General features: G+C 49.7%; 1 protein-coding gene across 1 annotated transcript in view; it reads left to right on the plus strand.

The window, feature by feature from the left end:
- The window catches only part of LOC119394985 (uncharacterized), a 2,981-nt gene extending 2,660 nt beyond the window's left edge, over positions 1-321 (plus strand). Inside the window, exon 4 of the mRNA XM_049416044.1 lies at positions 106-321. Coding sequence (XP_049272001.1) covers positions 106-321 — 216 coding nt within the window. The remainder of the gene's footprint in view (positions 1-105) is intronic.
- Positions 322-20,909: the final 20,588 nt, after the last annotated feature.

Here is a 20,909-nt window from a genome sequence, read left to right on the forward strand (position 1 = left end):
CGGGACAATGGGCACATCCAACCACAATCGACACCACCACGAGATCCTGTAGTCAATATAGGAACAGAACAAACAGCAACAAACCTCACTTTACAACAACTGCAGCTAATGCAACAGCACATACTGCAGCAAACAGAAGCCCAAATGAAACAGTTCTTTGCCGAATTTCATGACCTGAAGCGATACGTTCATGAGAGCCTCTACAAAGAATCGAAGCGTCGACGTAAGCAGAGCCAACAGCGGTCCCAGGAGTCAGACGCCAAAAGCATGCTTACCTCGGACGCTGAAACCACACCCACCTCCTCGCACCATGGCAATTAACCGACGCATAGCAAACGAGAATCTTACTATATGGTCCTGGAACTGTCGTTCCCTGCACAACAAGCAGGCTACACTTACTCTATACATAAAGGCGGTGCTGGTCCCTCCTGACGTAATCTGCTTGCAAGAGGTGGGAACCAGGCCTAAAACAGTTTCTGGCTACAAACTGTACATAGATCCAAATACACCTAAGATTGCGACACTCGTCCGGAAAGAATTGGCAGCTACATGCATAACAGCACCGAACGAAGAGACGCAACACCTTATCGTAACGCTTTGGCCAGCGAAAAAAGGACGCCCGAGGCAGGTTATATGTAACATATACAGTCCCCCACAAGACAGAAAAGCAGAATTCAGCAATATCTTCCACTATCTGAACACCACGCTTGAACCACGCGACCGCTTGATCATCACTGGGGACTTCAACGCTTGGCACACCACAAGGGGTTATAGCGCAGACAGACCCAAAGGTACGCGACTTTTAGAAGCGATACAGCGCTACGACTACACACTCCTCACGACACCGGGCATACCGACTCGTATAGGAAACAGTGTCAACAGGGACACCACACCAGACCTTACCATAACCAACAATGCCGCGACCATGCGCTGGAGTGTGCTGGACGACAATCTGGGCAGCGATCACAACATTGTGCAAATAACATATGAAACAGCTCGACTGCGACGCCCGCTCGGAAAAGCCAGACTGACTAACTGGACTAAATATAGAGAGCAACAAGCAGTAGACGGGCCCAAGCCAACAACCATAGCCCAATGGACACCGTATATTAAGGGTCTCTATGACAAGAACACCAAGATCTTTCAAACAACTACCGACGCACCTGCCATTGACACCCACTTGACGCATCTTTGGGAAGCTCGTCGAGGCCTCACGAAACGGTGGCGCCGACAAAAGCTAAATAAGGAACTCAGACTCCGTATAGCGAAAATCACGGAGCAAGTAAACGCATACTCAAAGGAACTTTACAACAAGAACTGGCCCACCTTCTGCGATTCCTTAAATGGCACATTAAGCACGAAGAAGACGTGGAACATTCTACGAAGTCTTTTGGATCCCTCCGCAACAAGAACCGAAACAAACGCTACCCTTCAACGGCTAGCTGGGGAATTTCAAGGTGATCCGGATCAGTTAATAGAAGAGCTGAAACAACGCTACACAGGAGAACGCAAGCGAAACGTTAGCCCAACACCAAGTCAAGAATACAATGGAGAACCCAACACTGAGCTCGACGCACCCATAACCTTTGCGGAGGTTTATGCAGCGGCGCAAAGCTTCAAAGGAAATACAGCGCCCGGATTGGATGGCATTACAAATGCCATGATACGGAACCTCAGCAATGAAGCATTACAAGCCATCACGGACCACTTTAATCAGGAATTCTGGACATCGTGTGGGAAGATACCTGCAGAATGGACACTGGCACAGGTTGTACTCATACCTAAACCAGGTAAACGGCGGAGCCTTGAACAGCTACGACCCATTTCATTAACGTCATGCGTGGGCAAGCTCTTCGAAAAAGTTATACTCACTCGCCTTGACCAATACACCGAAGAACGGGGGCTTCTACCAACATCTATGTACGGATTTAGGCGAGGAGTGTCTACCCAGGATATCTTTTTATTGCTCAAAGAGGAAGTGCTTAACCCAGCGCCAGGTAGTCTCAACAATCTACTCGTTGCACTCGACATCGAAAAAGCATTTGATAATATTGCGCACTCTACCATACTAGACGGTCTTGCCGCCATAGGATGTGGACAACGCATATTCAACTATGCCTCTGATTTTCTTGGAAATCGCAAGGCGCAGATTGGCATGGCTGGTACCAAATCATCACCATACTACCTCCCACTGAAAGGCACACCTCAGGGCTCCATCTTGTCTCCATTTTTATTCAGTATCGGTCTACGGAAACTAGTCCTCCAGCTGGAGACTGTACCAAACCTGGGCTGTGCCTTTTACGTGGACGATATTACGCTATGCGCAACAAAGGGCTCTTATGGAGAACGACAAGATGTACTGCAAACCGCTATAGACATGATTCAAGGCTACCTCACTGCAGCAGGCATGTCATGCGCACCTAACAAATCGGAATATTTGCAAATAAGACCCCCACGCACTCAGTCCAACCGTGCACCCGCGCTGCAGCTGGAAATTGCCGGACAGATCATCAACAGGACCCCAGTAGCTCGAATACTAGACATGCACGTGCAAGAAAACAACAGCGCAAAGACTGCAATAGGCAAACTCAAACATACAGTAAAGAGTATCGCATCCCTTATAGCTAGAATTGCGCGAAGTAACGATGGGATGACAGAGGCCGACACGGTACGCCTTGTACATGCCTTCGTTCTCAGCCGAGTCGCGTTCGCTCTTCCCTTTCAGGCAACACGCAAGCTCGAAATAGAGCAGATACAAAGCAGCACTGCGACTTCCGAACAGCACAAGCACAGAAAAACTCATGGAACTCGGCATGCATAATACGTATGAAGAATTGGCAGCCGCCCCGTTAATCGCACAGCGAGAACGACTCACCACAACGCACCAGGGAAGAAAACTGCTACAGAGGCTGGTATACCCTCTCACCCCTCAATATTGTGGCGATGAGACGGTCATTGTACCCAAGCAAATACGTGAACAAATCATCGTGGAACCAGTTCCAAAAAACATGCACCCGCTCTACAACAAAAAGCGCCGTCAAGCGCGAGCCCGAAAACTCCTGCAGAGAAGTAGCGATCCAGACGCCTACTTTACCGACGCCAGTCTTTATCCCGCGCCGCCACAACGCCCCAGAAAACAAGCATATGCATTGGCAGTGACTAACCAAAGCAAAGTCGTGGCCTGCGCGTCCCTACCCACCAGATCAAGTGCCACCGCAGAGGCAGCAGCCATAGCCCTGGCAATTAGAGAAGCCGAAAGAAGGGGGCGCCCAGCATATATTTTGACAGACTCGCAAGCTGCATGTCGCTTATACCTTAGAGGCACACTTCCAAGATGCGTCACTGATATTTTGGGGCCCACGTTGATGGAGGCACATGGCGTCACTTGGTGCCCAGGGCATGACGGCCTGAGCAGGGGCGTAGCCAGAAATTTTTTTTCGGGGGGGGGGGGGGGTTCAACCATACTTTATGTATGTTCGTGCGTGCGTTTGTATGTGTGCGTGTATATATACGCAAGCAAAACTGAAAAATTTCGGGGGGGGAGGGTTTGAACCCCCCACCCCCCCTCCTTGGCTACGCCCCTGGGCCTGAGGGGGAACAAGGAGGCAAACTGCGTAGCTCGCGGTCTTACTGGCCGAGACGCAGGACTCTCCTCCGGACATCTCACATGGCACCATGAAGAACAAAGTGTAACAAGCAGGCAGATATTGGAAAACCAACGCCTTACAAGACGCCAGTACGCCCCTCCACATCCCAACTTAAGCAGCCAACAAGCCCGGGATTGGCGCCGCCTCCAAACGAACACATATCCCCACATATCAAAACTACACGCAATTTTTCCACAGGTATACACAACAGGGGTATGCCCCTGGTGTAGTGACCACACAGCCACACTTACACATATCACTTACCAATGCACCGAGCGGCCAGCCAATCCAGTATCTAGGTTGGTGCGCTCACTACAAATACTCACAACGTGGTCTTGGGAGGCGCGGCTTTCCGAGCTGGCACTGGGGAGCCAACTGGTGCACCCTAGACCAGGCCCGGCGAGCCGCCGTGGCCAGTGGGGCTCTACAAGAAGGCTCCACCCGGCATTAGCCACGTACTCTAATTCTTCAATAAAGTTTATTCTCTCTCTGCGTCTGCACTGGACTCTTAATAAAGTTGTACTCTCTCTCTCTCACGCGCTCGCCCCGAGAAATATCACGGCCGCAGGGCGGCGCGACGCGCTTTGCGTTTTCCTCTAGTTCGGTCGTGGTGTTCAATCACATTTTAACATGCCGCGGGTTGGCGACCAAGTTCTGCGTCCAATATGCGACGCTCTTCTGGCTATCACACCTCATTCTCTGATTACGCTTTCACCGTTAACTACTACAGCTACCACAATGTTTTGTGTAATCATTTAACATGGACGTTAGTCGTAGGGATGGAGATGTACCACCAATCATCAAAGTGGGTGCATCCACGTTAAACGGTGCTATAGCTGCCAGACATTAATATACATTGCGCAAGCTCTCTTATGTCAATGTATACAGTAAACATTCAGTTACTTCTGTAAGGGAACGCCTTCCTTTCGTGTTATTCCGATTCCTATGACGGAGGGATCAACCATCTTTTTTGGATATCGCTGCCATAGGTCGGCAAAAAAGTTGGAGCTCACTCATACTCACTCAACAAATATATTCTGCTCTGAGGGCTCACTCTGACTCACACTTACCAAACTTTTCCTCAGCCGGGCTCACTCGGACTCAGACTCACCAACATATTACTCAACCGGATTCACTCAGACTCAGACTCACGGCCTGACTTGAGTCGGAGTGAGCCTGAGTGAGTCGACTGATGAGTCCGTGAGCGGAAAACTACATTTTTTTCAATCTTGATGCCAATGCTCTTTAATGCCAATATCTCACATAATCGGTGCTCTCCGATACGTCTTTTGATCTTGTACCTTCAGATACGTGTTATCAGTGGTTTCAATCCAGTAAGGGCATTTTATGAAATACGCGACTCACACGAGATATTTTATCAAGATCTTCAACGTGAAAGACTTTGCAGGGGGAGGTCTTGGTACCCCTCCACACAACTCATGCCTTTGATAAAAAAATATTCACGTGGCGCATGAAAGCTCGTGCATTGACATATGTGTGAATAAACTTGAGTATAAACGTAAGCCGGTATAAAGCTAACAGTAATGCTGAAGATCAGTAGTTAGGGCCATAGGTCGGCAATAAAAGGTGGAGCTCACTCAGACTCACTCAAGAAATATACTTTGAGCTTAGGACTCACTCCAACTCAGACTCGCCAATATTTTCCTCAAACGGACTCACTCAAACTCAGACTCACAGGCCGATCTGAGTCTGAGTGAGTCTGAGTGAGTCGACTCATGACTGAGTGTGCCGAACTATCCTCGCTGCTCATGTTTTCAAGAGAAGGCGAGAGATGTTGGACACGAGTAATCTTGAAAGGCGTCTGACAGTTGAAATAATGTATGAAGCGCTGCGAAGGACATAATGAAAGGGCGAGGTCAGCTGGTCATATTATTTGCTGTATTACTTCTACAATATCAATGGAGAAACGAACAGAGTTACGCGATTACTTCTTCGTAACGACTGAAATCATTTCGTGGGAATGCAGTTGATCGCTGCCATCAATTGATTTTCTAAGTAAACCAATTGTAATTGTAACAAATTGTTTCCATGTAACCTGCGTCATTTTACGAGAGACCTGCTCCGTCATTCATCAGTAACTCGAGGCACGTTTTAGTCATCTAGCTTTTCTTCTAAAAACACCCTAACGTCATTATCTTTCCCATTTAGGGATATTTCGAGGTAATTAAAAATAGAAGGCACTAAAGCTAAAACACGACACTGCTGATAAGAGGAAAAGCCTGAGTTTTTCCAGAAGCTGACAATTACTATAAAACCGCACTAACGAAGCCAAAGTGCGCGCATCATGTTTCCTTCTCACCACAGAAAGAAAAGAAAAAAAAGAAAGGATATATGCTTGAATAAAGACGAAGGTGTTGACACACGACCCTTCTTCCGAGAGGCGCACTCGTGCTTCCCACCTGTCGTAGCCAGCAGTTCCGTTCACTCGCTCGCTCGCTTTCCACGCACGAAAAAGCTTCACGACGCAGGCGGTGGTAGCGATCTGTCTTTGCCGAGTACATGTCGCGCTTCTCTCAGAAACCTGCACGCCGCTTGCCGCATCGGACACAACGGCAACGATGTTGTTCTCTCCATTTACTAAGGCTTCTCCTTCGGAGACCAGCGCGAGTCGCTTGACAACGGTATGTGATAACGGAACGAAGAGACAGCGAGCAAGCTGACAAGGTCCTGAGAAGTTGAGGCAAGTTTAGGGAAGTATACATGTGCGGCTGCTGGCGCAGCCGATGCTGCGGGTTTTGGTCGCACGATCCATAATGTGGCTGCAGCAGCTGCTGGCTTTCCATCCTCTTTTGAGGTGTTTACGAACGCGTCCGTTGAAAGCGAGGAAGCCGAACTGAAAAGAGTGAAGATACCTCATAGAAAGCTGTGGCGAGCCTGCGGCTGCGCGACACGGGTTTCGTTCACTCTTAACTGCGTGGACAGCTCGTAACGACGGTGCCTATTTTAGGTTAGACGCGCAGTCGCTGCGGCATTTGTGGCCGCTTACGCCTGCAGGATATACACGTTCAACGCTCTCGAGAAAGTGCCCAGGACACATACACAAAAGAAAAAAAAAACAAAAAAGATAGATGAAGAGATTGACTCGTCAAAAACCAAAAGAAAGCAAATCGTACACTAAGAGCGGTGAGAGAGTGCTAGCAACTCCCTTCGCGGGAGTAAACGCTTGTCCCATATTTCACTCCTTTTTCAAGAGTGCTGGAAACTCTCTGCTGCACAGAGTGGACACACTCTCTCGACAGAGGTCTGGTACTCTGGCTGAACGAAAGTGAACAAGCTCCCTCGCGAGAGTAAACTGTCACGTTTCTGAAATGGGGTGCATACGCTCTCTGCAGGAGTTACGCTACTCCCTCGCAGAGTTTTACGTTGCTGGTTGGGCTAGAGTGCATACACTCCCTCCAAAAATAGAATCACTCTTGCTGCTAGGTCTAGCATTAAAAAAAAAAAGAAGACCACCCTGACTTTTCTCACATTTAACTGCGAACATGCAAACTGAGAATGTGTAAAGCTTACGTCACACATACAGAACTAACATTCCCACGCCCGATCACACTCAACACAGCGACGCTGAACATGCGTATACCGTTTGCGTTACGTACAACTACACACACAGTAAGCGGGTATATATACCCATGATGTGTTGCGCCCTCCCCCCCCCCTTCCAGGACCCGTGGCAACAGCTCTGTTGTGCGTATTTAAGCAGCAAATATACACAGAAGACGTGTAAGTATATGGTGATCCTGAGAGACACTGTAGGCATATCGACTCTCTCCCTTTTCCTCCCTCTTTTCCTTTTCTCTCCCTTTTCCTGCTACCTTACCTAGAAAGAACCCCCTTTTTAACTCGCTCGGTGTTCGATTCCACTACGTCCTTCATCTGACGAAACGTGTACATTAATGCCAAATTGCGCCTCCTTCAGCCAACAAACCGAACAGTTTCTTACAAAACCAGCTTCATAGTGATAATAGTGATATAATAATAATAATATCTGGCGTTTAACGTCCCATAACCACGATATGATTATGAGGGACGCCGTAGTGGAGGGCTCCGGAAATTTAGACCACCTGGGGTCCTTTAACGTGCACCTAAATCTAAGTACACTGGCCTCAAACATTTTCGCCTCCATCGAAAATGCAGCCGCCGCGGCCGGGATTCGATCCCCCGACTTTCGGGTCAGTAGTCGATCGCCATAACCACTAGACCACCGTGGCGGGGCAGTGATAATAGTGAGCTTACAGGAAATTTTTTTACAAGGATATGATATGTACTATGAGCACACATAAACTCCTCAATAGCAGCCATTTTGTATACTAGAATAACTTTGAAGAACTGTGCTAGAATTTTTAACAGAAAGACATAGAAACAGTTATAAACAGTCGGACGATTACAACAACAAAAAAAGATCACCAGATGCCACGCCTTGTAGGAGTCGGTTTCATGCGAACCAGTCAGCCAGTAGTTCTATGGTGCATTTTTTGGCTTTTAGCGAAGCGTTACGAGGTGGATCGACGTGTTCTTTGTAAATGTAGGAGTTGTGTGCACATATTGGGCTTACCATGCACACAGACTGCACTGACGCTTGAATGCTAACTATAGTCTCACGTAGTATCAGCAGTCACGTTAGAGCACAGACGTCTGCGTTATCGAAACGAAATACTCGTTATGGTGCGATGATGTGAATGTCACACGTAACTTTCGTTGGCGTATTCTTGCGGGGTCGAGCAACGCTTGAATATATCTTGCTGAATCATAGGAATATAAATGGAGTGTTTATTTGACTGCTGTAGCCAGCATTGGAGCCACAATTGACGCTAACTCGACATGACGCCTGTATCATAGGAGTACATATGCAATGTTTATTCCTTTCTTATAAAATTAGACAGCCAATACTACAACTACGATTGACGTTGCACCGACCTGCCACCTGCGTAGGATCTTTTTTCAAAAGTAGTTTCTAAATCTGGCGTGGCTCTGTGGTACAATACCCGACTGCTACGCAGACTGTGTGGGTCCGATTACTGCTTACCAATGTCTGCTCTCGCTATTCTTGGGTAGATATAAACTGTCAATCACCTGTGGCGCATGCCAATTTCGGTCTACGCTAAGTTAAGGTGGCGATCATGAAAGCACGCACACGTAGGCGGCTGGATTAGATAGATAGATAGATAGATTGTGGCGAAGCAGTTGGTACTGTTTAACGGTTGCGCTCTCCAGCGGCTCCTAGTGGGTCGTCCTCTTCTAAACGCCGCTCGCGCTCGGAGCCCGTGCTTTTGCCTTGACTGTCGCCGTGCATTGTCGCCGAGTGCCGTCCAATAAACAGCTTAACAAATTGGTGGAGAGTGCTGTGCTCCCATTCATTGCCCCTGGAGCTTCGTTCCCGTACTCTGCCATCTACCATGCCTCAAGATGCCGCTCAGCAAACGCCGCCTCCCACACCGACCACATGTCCCGGTGTCCCACGCATCCGCGATCCACCTATCTTCACTGGCGCCGATGGCACCGACATGGAGGACTGGCTCGCAATTTACGAGCGCGTGAGCGTACCCAACAAATGGGACGAAGCAGGCAAGTTGAGCAACTTGGTCTTCTACCTCGCGGGAGTAGCAAGCTTGTGGTACAACAACCACGCGTCCGATTTTGCTACTTGGTCGGATTTCAAGACCGCCGTCATCAACGTTTCTGGCCGCCCTGCAGTTCGTAAGCTGCAAGCAGAACAGCGCTTACGCGAACGAGCTCAGCAGGCCGGTGAATCTTTCACCAGTTATATCGAAGACGTCCTGGATTTGTGTAAGAAAGCCAACAGCACCATGTCAGAGTCTGACAAGATCCGGAACATTATGAAGGGCATTGACGACGATGCCTTCACCATGTTGCTCGCTAAAGACCCTTCCACCGTGGCCGAGGTCATAACACTGTGCCAGAGCTACGAGTAGCTCCGCCGGCAACGTTCGATGACCCGTCGCTCTCCATCACGCGACGAAGAGCTTGCTGGCTTGGCGGCCATACCTGACCAGGCCACGCTGCTGGCAGAAATGAAGGCATTCATGCGCGAGGAAATCGCACGCCAGTTCTCTCTCCTGGCCTTCGCCCACCCGCCGCACGTTCAACAGTCGTCGACGACCCTTCTTCCTCCCATCCGCCAGGCGATTAAGCAGGAAATCGCGGATGCGATGCCTGAGTACCACCAGCAACCTCCGGCTCCTGCGCCACAGAGTTACGCTCAGGTTGTCGCCAGGACGCACCAGGCAATCCCTGCGGCTGCACCGTTGAGTTACGCCGAAGCCGCCGCTAGACCTCCGTCCTTCGAAGCGGGCGTGCCGGCTACGTATGCTGCCGTCATCCCTAGGCCCCGAGTGCAACCAACCTTGCAGTCATTTCAGCAGCCGCCCCTTCAATCGCATCCTGCGACGTGGGCGGGACCTGCCCCGGCGAACCGATGGCGCACACCCGACAATCGTCCCATCCGCTTTGCATGCGGTTATGCCGGTCACGTGGCCCGTTACTGCCATCGCGTGCAGCCGCCTAGAGTCGCGTCAACCACCACCAGCCAGTCCAGCCGTGCATTCTACGACCCGCCTATGTCGCCGACGTCACGCCCAGCTCCATCCACTCGCCGCTCTCCGTCTCCACGCCGTCGCTCACTGTCACCAATGCGGCCACGTTCTGTCGCACGAGAGCAGGAAAACTAGTCGTCGCAGTCCACGAGGCAAGGGCTGCGACGCTATCGAACTGTAAAAGCCCTCAGCGAAGTCCATCGAATGTCATAGACGTGTTTGTGGACGGTGTTCGCGCATCTGCCCTTGTCGACACTGGAGCAGCCGTATCCGTTATGGACGCAAAACTTAGCCGCTTACTTCGAAAAGTGACGACGCCACTTCCTGGGATGTCCCTCCGTACCGCCAGCTCCCAGAGTATTAGGCCTACAGCAGTATGCACTTCTCGCGTCGTCATTCAGGACGTTCTGTACGACGTCGGGTTCATCATAATTGCTGCATGCTCCCACGACGTCATCCTCGGATGGGATTTTCTCTCCCGCCACGACGCCATAATTCACTGCGCACCAGCCGCCCTCGAACTCTCACCGTTCTCACATTTAAAGGCCAACTCCGGCGATTTTTTGGCCATGTCAAAGTAATGGTGCTTTTATGTTCCTGAGACGCTCCTGTTACGGGCCCGATAGCAGAAATACTCGGCAAATTGGAGAATAATTTTAAATAAGCAAAAAAGCGCAACACCGAAACCGAAACCCAACCGAGTGTACTGTCTACGTATGACGTAGACGTTGTTACGAACGAACCGGAAGTCGTGCAAGGCATGCCGGTCACGCCGGCGCGGAGTATGAAAACTGTGACAGCCGGGACGACCAGCGAAGCGCCGGCCAAACCAACGCTGTCTGTCGCCTTGTGCACAGCAGACGCTCGCTGTAGCGGCCTAAGCGCCGAAGTTAACGGTGCTCTCGGCTGCGTCACTTCCGCCGCCTTGGCAACATTGACGTCACAGACGCAATGTTGCCAATAATTGTGGGAAGCCAGGAGGGCGTTTGCAGACAATCTTTAAAATTCATTTGCAAACAATCTGCGCATGTCTCAAGCCTGTAATTTGGCATAAATGACGGAAACGTGCAAAGGAACGTACCCAGCGAATTTCACTGAGATCCATCGACCTCGAAAATTCGCCGGAGTTGGCCTTTAACGCCGGCAGACTGTCCATCGGCATTCACCAAGACCCTCGTCAAAGACGATACCAAAGTTCCTCCAAACTCGTCGACGGCTGTGCCAGTTTACTGCGCCGGTCTCTGCGACACAATTGCACTCCTTTCGCCATCTGACCGCGTTTGCACTAGGAAAGGGTTGCTGGTACCTTTCGCGACCGTGCAAGCCACTCATGGTAGCACCGCTATTTTTGTTACCGACCCATCCCCGCACATTGTTACGTTGGTGCGAGGGGAATGTCTCGGCAGAGTGGAGCCCCTCGAAGACGCACAAGTTCTGGACGCACCCGATGGCTCGCACTGCACCAGTTCCCGTACCATCAGTGCCGTTTCCACGTCTGATTCCTCACCCGCGGATGTATTTGGTCCCTCCATTGCTGACAACCTTACGTCGGTCCAGCGTTCCCAGCTTCTGTGCCTGTTGGAAGAATTTCATAATGTTACTAACAGCGCAAAAAAGGACAAAGGACCAGGAAGAAACACAGACAAGCGCTGGAAGAATTTCGTTCTTCTTTCGATGTCGGGCAAACTTCTCTCGGCCGCACGTCCGCTGTTACGCATCGCATCGACACTGGCGCCCAACCACCACTGCGGCAACGTCCATATCACGTGTCTCCCACAGAACGTCGGGTAATTAATGAGCAAGTGGACGATATGCTTCGACGCGACGTTATTCGACCCTCGGACAGCCCGTGGACGTCTCCTGTTGTTCTCGTTGCCAAGAAGGACGGTTCTGTGCGCTTCTGTGTGGACTACCGAAGGCTCAACGAGATCACTCGGAAGGATGTTTATCCACTGCCGCGAATCGACGACGCGATTGACAGCCTCCAAGGAGCAGAATACTTTTCATCTCTCGATTTGCGCTCGGGGTACTGGCAAGTACCCATGGCTGATGACGCTCGACCGAAGACAGCCTTTGTCACGCCCGACGGCTTGTACGAGGTCAACCTCATGCCGTTTGGTCTGTGCAATGCGCCCGCGACCATCGAGCGCGTGATGGACACCGTTCTGCGCAACTTGAAGTGGCGCACGTGCTTGTGTTACCTGGACGACGTCGTCGTTTTCGCTCCGGACTTCTCCACGCATCTTCAACGTCTGCGGCATGTTTTGACGCGTTTGACCAACGCCGGCCCCCAATTGAACCTGAAGAAGTGCCGATTTGCAGCACGGCAGCTGACAATCCTAGGCTACGACGTGTCCAAGGACGGAATCCTTCCCGATCCGGCCAAGCTTCGGGCCGTGGCCGAATTTCCCAAACCTACGTCCGTCAAAGAAGTGCGCAGTTTCGTAGGACTGTGCTCCTATTTTCGACGTTTCATACGCAACTTTGCCACCATCATATCGCCGCTGACGAAGCTCCTTGGAAGTAACGGGCCCCTACATTCGTGGTCGTCCGAATGCGACGACGCGTTCGCAAAGCTCCGTCGTTTGTTGACGTCTCCTCCATTATTACGCCACTACGATCCTACGGCCCCAACGGAGGTACACACGGACGCCAGCGGTGTAGGCCTCGGTGCTGTTCTTGCGCAACGCAAACCAGGGTTCCCCGAATATGTCGTCGCCTACGCAAGTCGTACGCTTACTAGAGCCGAGACCAATTACACTGTCACGGAAAAAGAGTGCCTGGCGATCATCTGGGCCCTTACAAAATTCCGACCTTATTTGTATGGTCGCCCATTTGATGTCGTCACCGATCACCACGCACTATGCTGGCTGTCGTCATTGAAGGATCCCTCGGGCCGTCTCGCCCATTGGGCACTTCGCCTGCAAGACTACGACATCCGCGTGCTGTACCGCAACGGACGTCAGCATGCTGACGCCGACGCCCTCTCGCGCTCCCCCTTGCCTGACGACAATGCTTCCTGCTCAGTGTCTCACACTGCTGTTTCTTCTATCGATGTTCACACCATCGCTACCGAGCAGCGCAAGGATAAATGGATCGCTTCGCTAATAGACTTGCTCACTGATCCGTCGACAACACCAACCACTCGCGCGTTGCGTCGTCAAGCCCACCATTTCGCCATTTGTGACGACCTACTGCACCGACGCAATTACAACGCCGACGGCCGCCAGTGGCTACTTGTGATACCCCGAAGTCTGCGTGCTGAAATATGCGAGTCCTTCCACTCTGATCCGCAATGCGCGCACTCTGGGGTATCCAAAACTTACCACCGCATTCGACAACGATACTTCTGGCGAGGGATGTACCGCTACGTGCAGAAGTTCGTCCGCTCCTGCCTAGATTGCCAACGCCGAAAACCTTCAACGCACGTGTCACCAGTCGGTCTACAACCATTACCTTGCCCTAACCGTCCGTTTGGGCGCGTGGGCATCGATTTGTATGGACCACTTCCTCTGACGTCGGCTGGTAACCGTTGGGCCATCGTCGCCGTTGACCATTTAACGCGATACGCCGAAACCGCTGCCCTCCCAGCGGCTACAGCACGTGATGTTGCCTCCTTCCTGCTACACCGATTCATGCTGCGTCACGGTCCACCCCAGGAGCTTCTCAGCGATCGAGGCCGTGTCTTCTTGTCGGAAGTTGTCGAAGCCATTCTCAAAGAGTGTCATGCTGTTCATCGCAAAACTACTGCTTACCACCCGCAGACGAATGGCCTAACCGAACGCTTCAACCGCACGCTCGGCGACATGCTCTCAATGTACGTCGCCGCCGATCACACAAATTGGGATGCCATTCTGCCCTTCGTCACCTACGCCTATAATACCGCCCCTCAGAGCACTACTGGTTTTTCACCCTTCTTTCTGTTGTACGGAAGGCACCCGTTGCACACCATTGACACGATACTACCCTACAAGCCGGATCCATCTGATTGTGCGCCTATTTCTGACACAGCCAGGCTTGCTGAAGAGTGTCGCGAGCTTGCAAAGGCCTTTACAACGCACGAACAAGAGCGGCAGAAGAGCCTTCGCGGTGGCACCACCACTTCTGGGTCCACGTTCCTCCCCGGAGCGCTCGTATGGCTCTCGGTCCCTACCACTGCAACCGGCCTCTCTTCAAAACTACTGCCGAAATACGAAGGCCCCTACCGGGTCGTCGAGTGCACATCCCCGGTCAACTACTTGATCGAACCCATCGAACCAGCTTCGGACATGCGCCGTCGAGGGCGCGACATAGTCAACGTGGAGCGCCTCAAGGCCTACTATGACCCACTCATAGTAACGAGCTGTTAGGTCGCCGGACGGCTCCCTTTTCGTACCCGGGGTAATTGTGGCGAAGCAGTTGGTACTGTTTAGCGGTTGCGCTCTCCAGCGGCTCCTAGTGGGTTGTCCTCTTCTAAACGCCGTTCGCGCTCGGAGCCCGTGCTTTTGCCTTGACTGTCGCCATAGTGCATTGTCGCCGAGTGCCGTCCAATAAACAGCTTAACAAGATAGATAGATAGATAGATAGATAGATAGATAGATAGATAGATAGATAGATAGATAGATAGATAGATAGATAGATAGATAGATAGATAGATAGATAGATAGATAGATAGATAGATAGATAGATAGATAGATAGATAGATAGATAGATAGATAGATAGATAGATAGATAGATAGATAGATAGATAGATAGATAGATAAGATAGATAGATAGATAGATAGATAGATAGGCTCAAAGTCGCAGCAGTTCGCTAAGAAATACTTCGCAAATAGAACCACCGATTCAGCAATATCTGGTTGATCTGGCTGAATACGCTGCGCACAAACATGCGCTCGTATGTTGCGTGGATATTTCTTTACACGCGATGCATGCGCGCGGCATCCTTTTCCTTCACGCCACATGTCTGGTCATTACTCAAGCCGCATCTCATAACCTGTCAGCTTCAGTGCTCCTTTTATAGCAGAAAAGACGTGTGTGCAAGAACCACCACCGAGCATCTATACATCACGCTTTTACACTACGAAACACACCCATGCCTATCCGATACAGAGCTCCCTTATGGTATACGTCATTCATTCAGACACCACGCTACTCAAAGTAAGCGATCAGAGGGCCCCAGTTCCTATGGCTATAAATGGCCCTCCGTCATGGCTACCGCGGCGCGCACCTGCGGAAAATGCGTTTTTCTAGCTATACAAAAAGTCGAACACCATACACAGTCTCGTGGAAACTGCTAGCGTAAGAGTCCAGAGTGCAAGCGATGCAGCGGTGCCGACAGTCAGCCAGTGACTTCCATATGAGAAGAGGGACACGAGCCAAAAGCAACAAAAACAACAAAAATACGACTCCCTGAACCATCGTTCCCAAAGTATTCATTTCAGTCAACCTCCATCCTGCTTTTGCGTTGGTACTCGCTGACACAGCGCGCCGCTGTTTGCACCACTCGTGCGGCTCGTGTCGTGAATAGTTCCGGGAATACCTCCTCAAATCTCCCACCGCATAAATCTGCCAGAAGCAGCAGAAACTACGCCGGGAAACCGCATGCGCGTTGCCGGATATATATCTCTGGAGGCGTTCCTATCTTCCGGCATGAGTAAGAGTTGGGCAAAAAGCTTCTAGAAGGAATAAATGACGCGAGCAGATACAGTTCCTGCGACATGCGCCTGGGGTTATTTATGCACGAGAGACGTCCCAGCCCAAAGAGAGACGTTTCTCGAGCGGTATCTCTACCTGAAGTGACGGACGCTGCTCCATGTGGACGGACGCTCTCAAAAGCTTCCTCCCACATGTAACGCAAGTAGGGGAGACTTAGAGGACTTCGAGCTTTCTGATAATATTTGCTAACATAACGCGTATACGCACACAATATTCACCCTCCTACTTTTCACGACAATGTGTTCCTTGGCCTCTTCTTCGAATTTGGTAACGCGGTAGGTCCCATTTCTCACCGATTTGGTGGAACGTATTTGCTCGCATATGACTGGCACGGTCTGACGTTGGCTACTGCCGGCTAAATGATGACCGTTGATGTCTAATTTTGGCTGTCACTTTCAAATAGACGCGTCGCCTTCATTAAATCTCAAAGGAATTTGTTCAATTGAAGAACGGGCAACATTTTTTCTTTAGATTTTTTTTTGTGCTAGTGCCAGTGCATCTATCCTCAGTTTCTTGATCTGTCAACAGCACAATATGTTTTAATGGAAATAACAATTTTACAAACGCGCGTTGTACACAGCCTAACCAAGCAGGCAAGCAGGTTGTTGGCGAAGTCACGAAAAGTGGAGAAGATTGTCGTCTAATATTACACATCATTGACGAAGCTATAGCACAAGCCTACGGCTATTCATAGCAACCATGAGCTATATGCACTGGGGCCGCGCGCGTTAAAGTGATTCTTAAGTACTGTTTACGTACAGCAGTTTGCAGGCGCAGTTTGTAATACAACACTCATGACAATGTCTCGCCTGAAATGCTTCCGGTGCAATTTTTAACATTTATGCCGGAGTCCACGAAGACTTCATTGACGTATTTCCGTTGCGGATATGACGTTGGTAAAATGTACACTAACAGATGGCAAATAAAAACGAGAAGAAAAAGTTTCATTAACGCGAATCACCTGGGAATCGGACCCGTGACCTCTCGGTCCACAACGATAGGTGCTGGGCGCTCTACCCACTGCACCACCGACGCACATGTACGAGGCTCCACAAACGCGACATATATCTCTCGGACACCCACTCTTGCACGGTGCTCTTGGTTTGCGAGGCGGCGTCGCCGTCTGTGAGCGGTGAAGTGAAGTACTGCGCCATGACACTAACGAGTGTCGATAGGGCGCTCCTTACCACAATTCATCGTCACCATTCGGTGACGACGCAGTTCGGGCGTGTTAATGCCAGCCAAGGAACGCTGGCCGCGCTGGAATCGAGGATGCGCCCTAGACTTTATGTGTTTTGCCTTTCGCGTCGTGTATATCGTGTGACGGCTCGTTGTCAGAATAATGCAGCTTCCACATGCACCAACGGACTTTCTCCACTGCCTACTGCTTCGAGTGCGATAGCATCGACTAATAGAACTGCCGCAATAAGCGCCGCAGGAAGGCAACAACATCCACGGGCGAATGTCGCGCATTGGTGGAGCGAGACACATGCTTAGCGCAAAGACTTCATGCGTACACGGCTCAAGCTACGAACCTCTGCCTACCACGTTCCTGAGGTAGTGTATGCCTGAGCACAGGCGCAGGTTACCCTATTGTTGGGGAGCGCACACATTGCCGGCTCTCTCCTCAATTGACGGCGCTTTGAAGGAGTGCATATCTAGTGCCGGTGTTTATTATGTGCACCAGTGTAGGGTAGCCAACCGGAAGTTTTTCTGGTTAAGCTCCCTGCGTTCTCCTTTTCCCTTTCCTTCATTCCTGTCGATGTCATCTTTGCGCAAAATTTACCGCATGCTGTGTCCAGGTATATGTTAGCAACTCTAGCTACCACAGGGGTTAAATCATGATCATCGGCGTTAGTCTGCCGGATGGAGATGTGCCACTAGGCGTCAACGTGGGCGCATCCACTTCAAACAGTGCTATAGCTGCCAAACAACAATAGACATTGTACAAGGTCTCATATGTCCATGCACAATAAACAGTCAACTACAACTGTGAAGATACGTTTCACTTTCGCGTTATACCGATTGCTATGGCGGAGATCAGCCATGTTTTCTTACTTTATATTGAACCCCTCATCCGTAGAAGTACACTTAAGTCTTGGACACATGGATATTTATGTCTCGTAGATTGCTTCCACATAATTGGTGGCGTTTCATGCCGTATAATTAGGGCTCGGTGTTTTCGGAGTTTATTTTCCTTGAAATTCGGGGGGTGTTCTTGGCATTTTATTTTTGGGGAAGAAATTCAGCGTTTATCTGAGTTTATATAACTTAAATCCCTAGTTCTCCGAAATTCGGTGTTTAATTTTGCATTATAAGTTGTTGCAATGTGTTCTTATTAATGTTATTCCCAATTGAACTGCGTTGTATTGTTGCTGACGACTCTGTTTCTCCATCCTTTCATTTTTTTCTCACTTCCTGTTCCATTTGCCCTGTTAATAAGGCTGTTGATGTGCACTGCTGTAAACTCGCCAAAGTGCACTTTTGGTGTGGCAGGAGCCAGTCAAGCTGCTTCTCGGCTTTTTCTCCCAGGCTCCCTCATCTTCTTGATGATAAATAAAAGACCTATTATTATTTTTTATTATTATTATTATTATTATTGTTATTATTATTATTATTATTATTATTATTATTATTATTATTATTATTATTCCCTTCTCAATACTCCGAAATCTTAAATGAAATGATATCTGAACACGAAAACATGCGAACACACTAAGCGTATTTTAGATGTCTTGAAGGTTTGAGCACATAAACACATATGCATACAAGCACAAATACTTAAATACAAAACACCTGCGTTTGTTCGTATCACAACTTTAAAGCTTGTTGTAATAGACGCAAGCATATTTTAGGAGCTTGACGCCGCTGATGGAGGCGCGCTCTTTTCGATTGATGATTCTCAGCTTTGAAAATGCCCTTCGAACGTTGAAAATGCCCGTTTAAAATCGGAGTTTATCGGATAAATCCGAATTGTCAAAACTTTTACCGGCGAGTGTTTATTGGATTTTTTCAAATTTATCCGAAACCACAGAGATCTCCGCGAAACAGATCTCCCCTGTTTCGCGGAGAAAAGCAAAACAAAAACTAAAGCAATGACTCAGATATGAAAGGAGCTCGCTGTATATATCAATCGTGTTTTTTTTTTTTTTTGCCACGAAAGCAATAGGGGGGGGGGGGCGTAGTTTCATGCCAGCGCCTTCCGCAGCTCCCCCACCCCCCTCCCTCTCACAATGACACCCTAAGTATAGTATCACCCTAAGTATCACCCTAAGTATAGTATCACAATGACACCCTAAGTATCCTGCAAATCAGATTTTGCCAACCGCGTAAATCTTTTTAAAACATGAACACCGTTCGGTACAGTATGCTGCGCAGCTGCCATGAGTCAGTAAAGAGTGAGTGAAAAGCAGGGCTGAAAAAGCACGGACCACACGAGCACCGCCCTTACACCACAGAGTTGGTACATGCTCTAGAAGAAAATCTCCCCACCACGCATCAGAACCTCCGGCCCACAGCCGCCATTAGACTACACTGCGAACGTCGCCAGCCACTGAGATACTTGATAGACTTGACGGCAGCATTGAGATTTATTCAGGCAGCCTAAGCCAGCAAGCTGTGTGCGTTGTGTTCTGTTGCGTGTAGATGTTGTCCGTGCAGCTGACGCGGGGCGTCACGTATCATGTTGAAATTCCGAACGGTTTCTACATGGTTTTCAGCCGTCACGCATTACCCATTATGTATAGCGGATAGTGCTTATCTGTTCGCTTCCACAGATGTCACTCGACCTAGTCGGAGCGGGAAGCAATGAACGCAAGGCCACGGTGCAATCTCTCGCAGGAACAAGACCGGGGCAGAGAGCACATGAGCCAGAGGGATATTAGGTGCGCCTGGAACATATATGTCAAAATATGCGTCTAGGTAGCACCAAGGGAAAGGATGCCCGCAATAGGCTGCATAGTGTACAAGATTCTCAGTCAGTCAATGAACTTTATTTATAAATTGTCCTGTGGAGCCGATTCCCCTCAAGAGGGAGGGTCGGCTGCAGGCCGCAACTACGTGGGGACAGGAAGAGCGAGCCCCTCCGCCAAATTCTGTACGTCTCTGGCAAGCTAAAGCTGCTTTGCTAAGACAGTGACCGTAAGCTGTAAATAACAACGAATCAACAGTATAGACAATATGTACTGCAGCAGTGGAGGCCTGTGGGGAAACACTGGGATGCGTCACATGACACGAATGTACAGTGAAGTTTAACACTAAAGTTCCACCGAAGTTAATGAAACTGTGTCACATAAAGTCGTGTATAGTTGGATGCAACTGAAAAAGTTCGGAGAGGCCCTCCAAGACGACAGAAGCACGGCAGCCGATCGCCTCCGCGACTAAATAAATAGTCCCTCTCATGCACTCGGCAATGTTCACCGAAGGCGGGATCACCGGCCGTCCTGTTTATGACGTCAGTCTGGAGTGAGCGTCCATTTGTGCAGGCTTGCGTGCATCTACTTTCGAGGAGGAAATACAGCGTTCGTCTAACGTTATATGCGACTATAGTTGAGTGCGTGCCCCACAGAAAGCGCAGACGCATAAGCACTGCGATTCACAGGACGCGCAATCGGCTGTGATCTCGAACTCAGGTGCATATGGCAGCGCCATCTAGCAAAGCCGACTGCCAACACCCCCAAGTTCGCACAGTAAGTTACCTAAATAGCATTGAATCATTCGCAAATATATTTTAAATAAACATCGAATACTGTCCGCATGTTTATAACAAGTGAAAATGTCTCTTTTTTTATTTATATTGCGAGTATTGTTGGGCTTGCGTAACGCTCATTTTAGCCGTTCTGTAAACAACAAGAAGTGTAATGGCAGTTGCACGGCAACAAACTAGAAGAGGGGAACACCCTCTTCCAGTTCACTGTGGTTTCACGTCATCAATCAACGCACCCATCAATGATGTCGATGGTGGCAAGGAGCCTTAGCGGCGATACGAGAACGA

Source organism: Rhipicephalus sanguineus, chromosome 5 (assembly GCF_013339695.2).
Source record: "Rhipicephalus sanguineus isolate Rsan-2018 chromosome 5, BIME_Rsan_1.4, whole genome shotgun sequence".
NCBI lineage: Eukaryota > Metazoa > Arthropoda > Arachnida > Ixodida > Ixodidae > Rhipicephalus > Rhipicephalus sanguineus.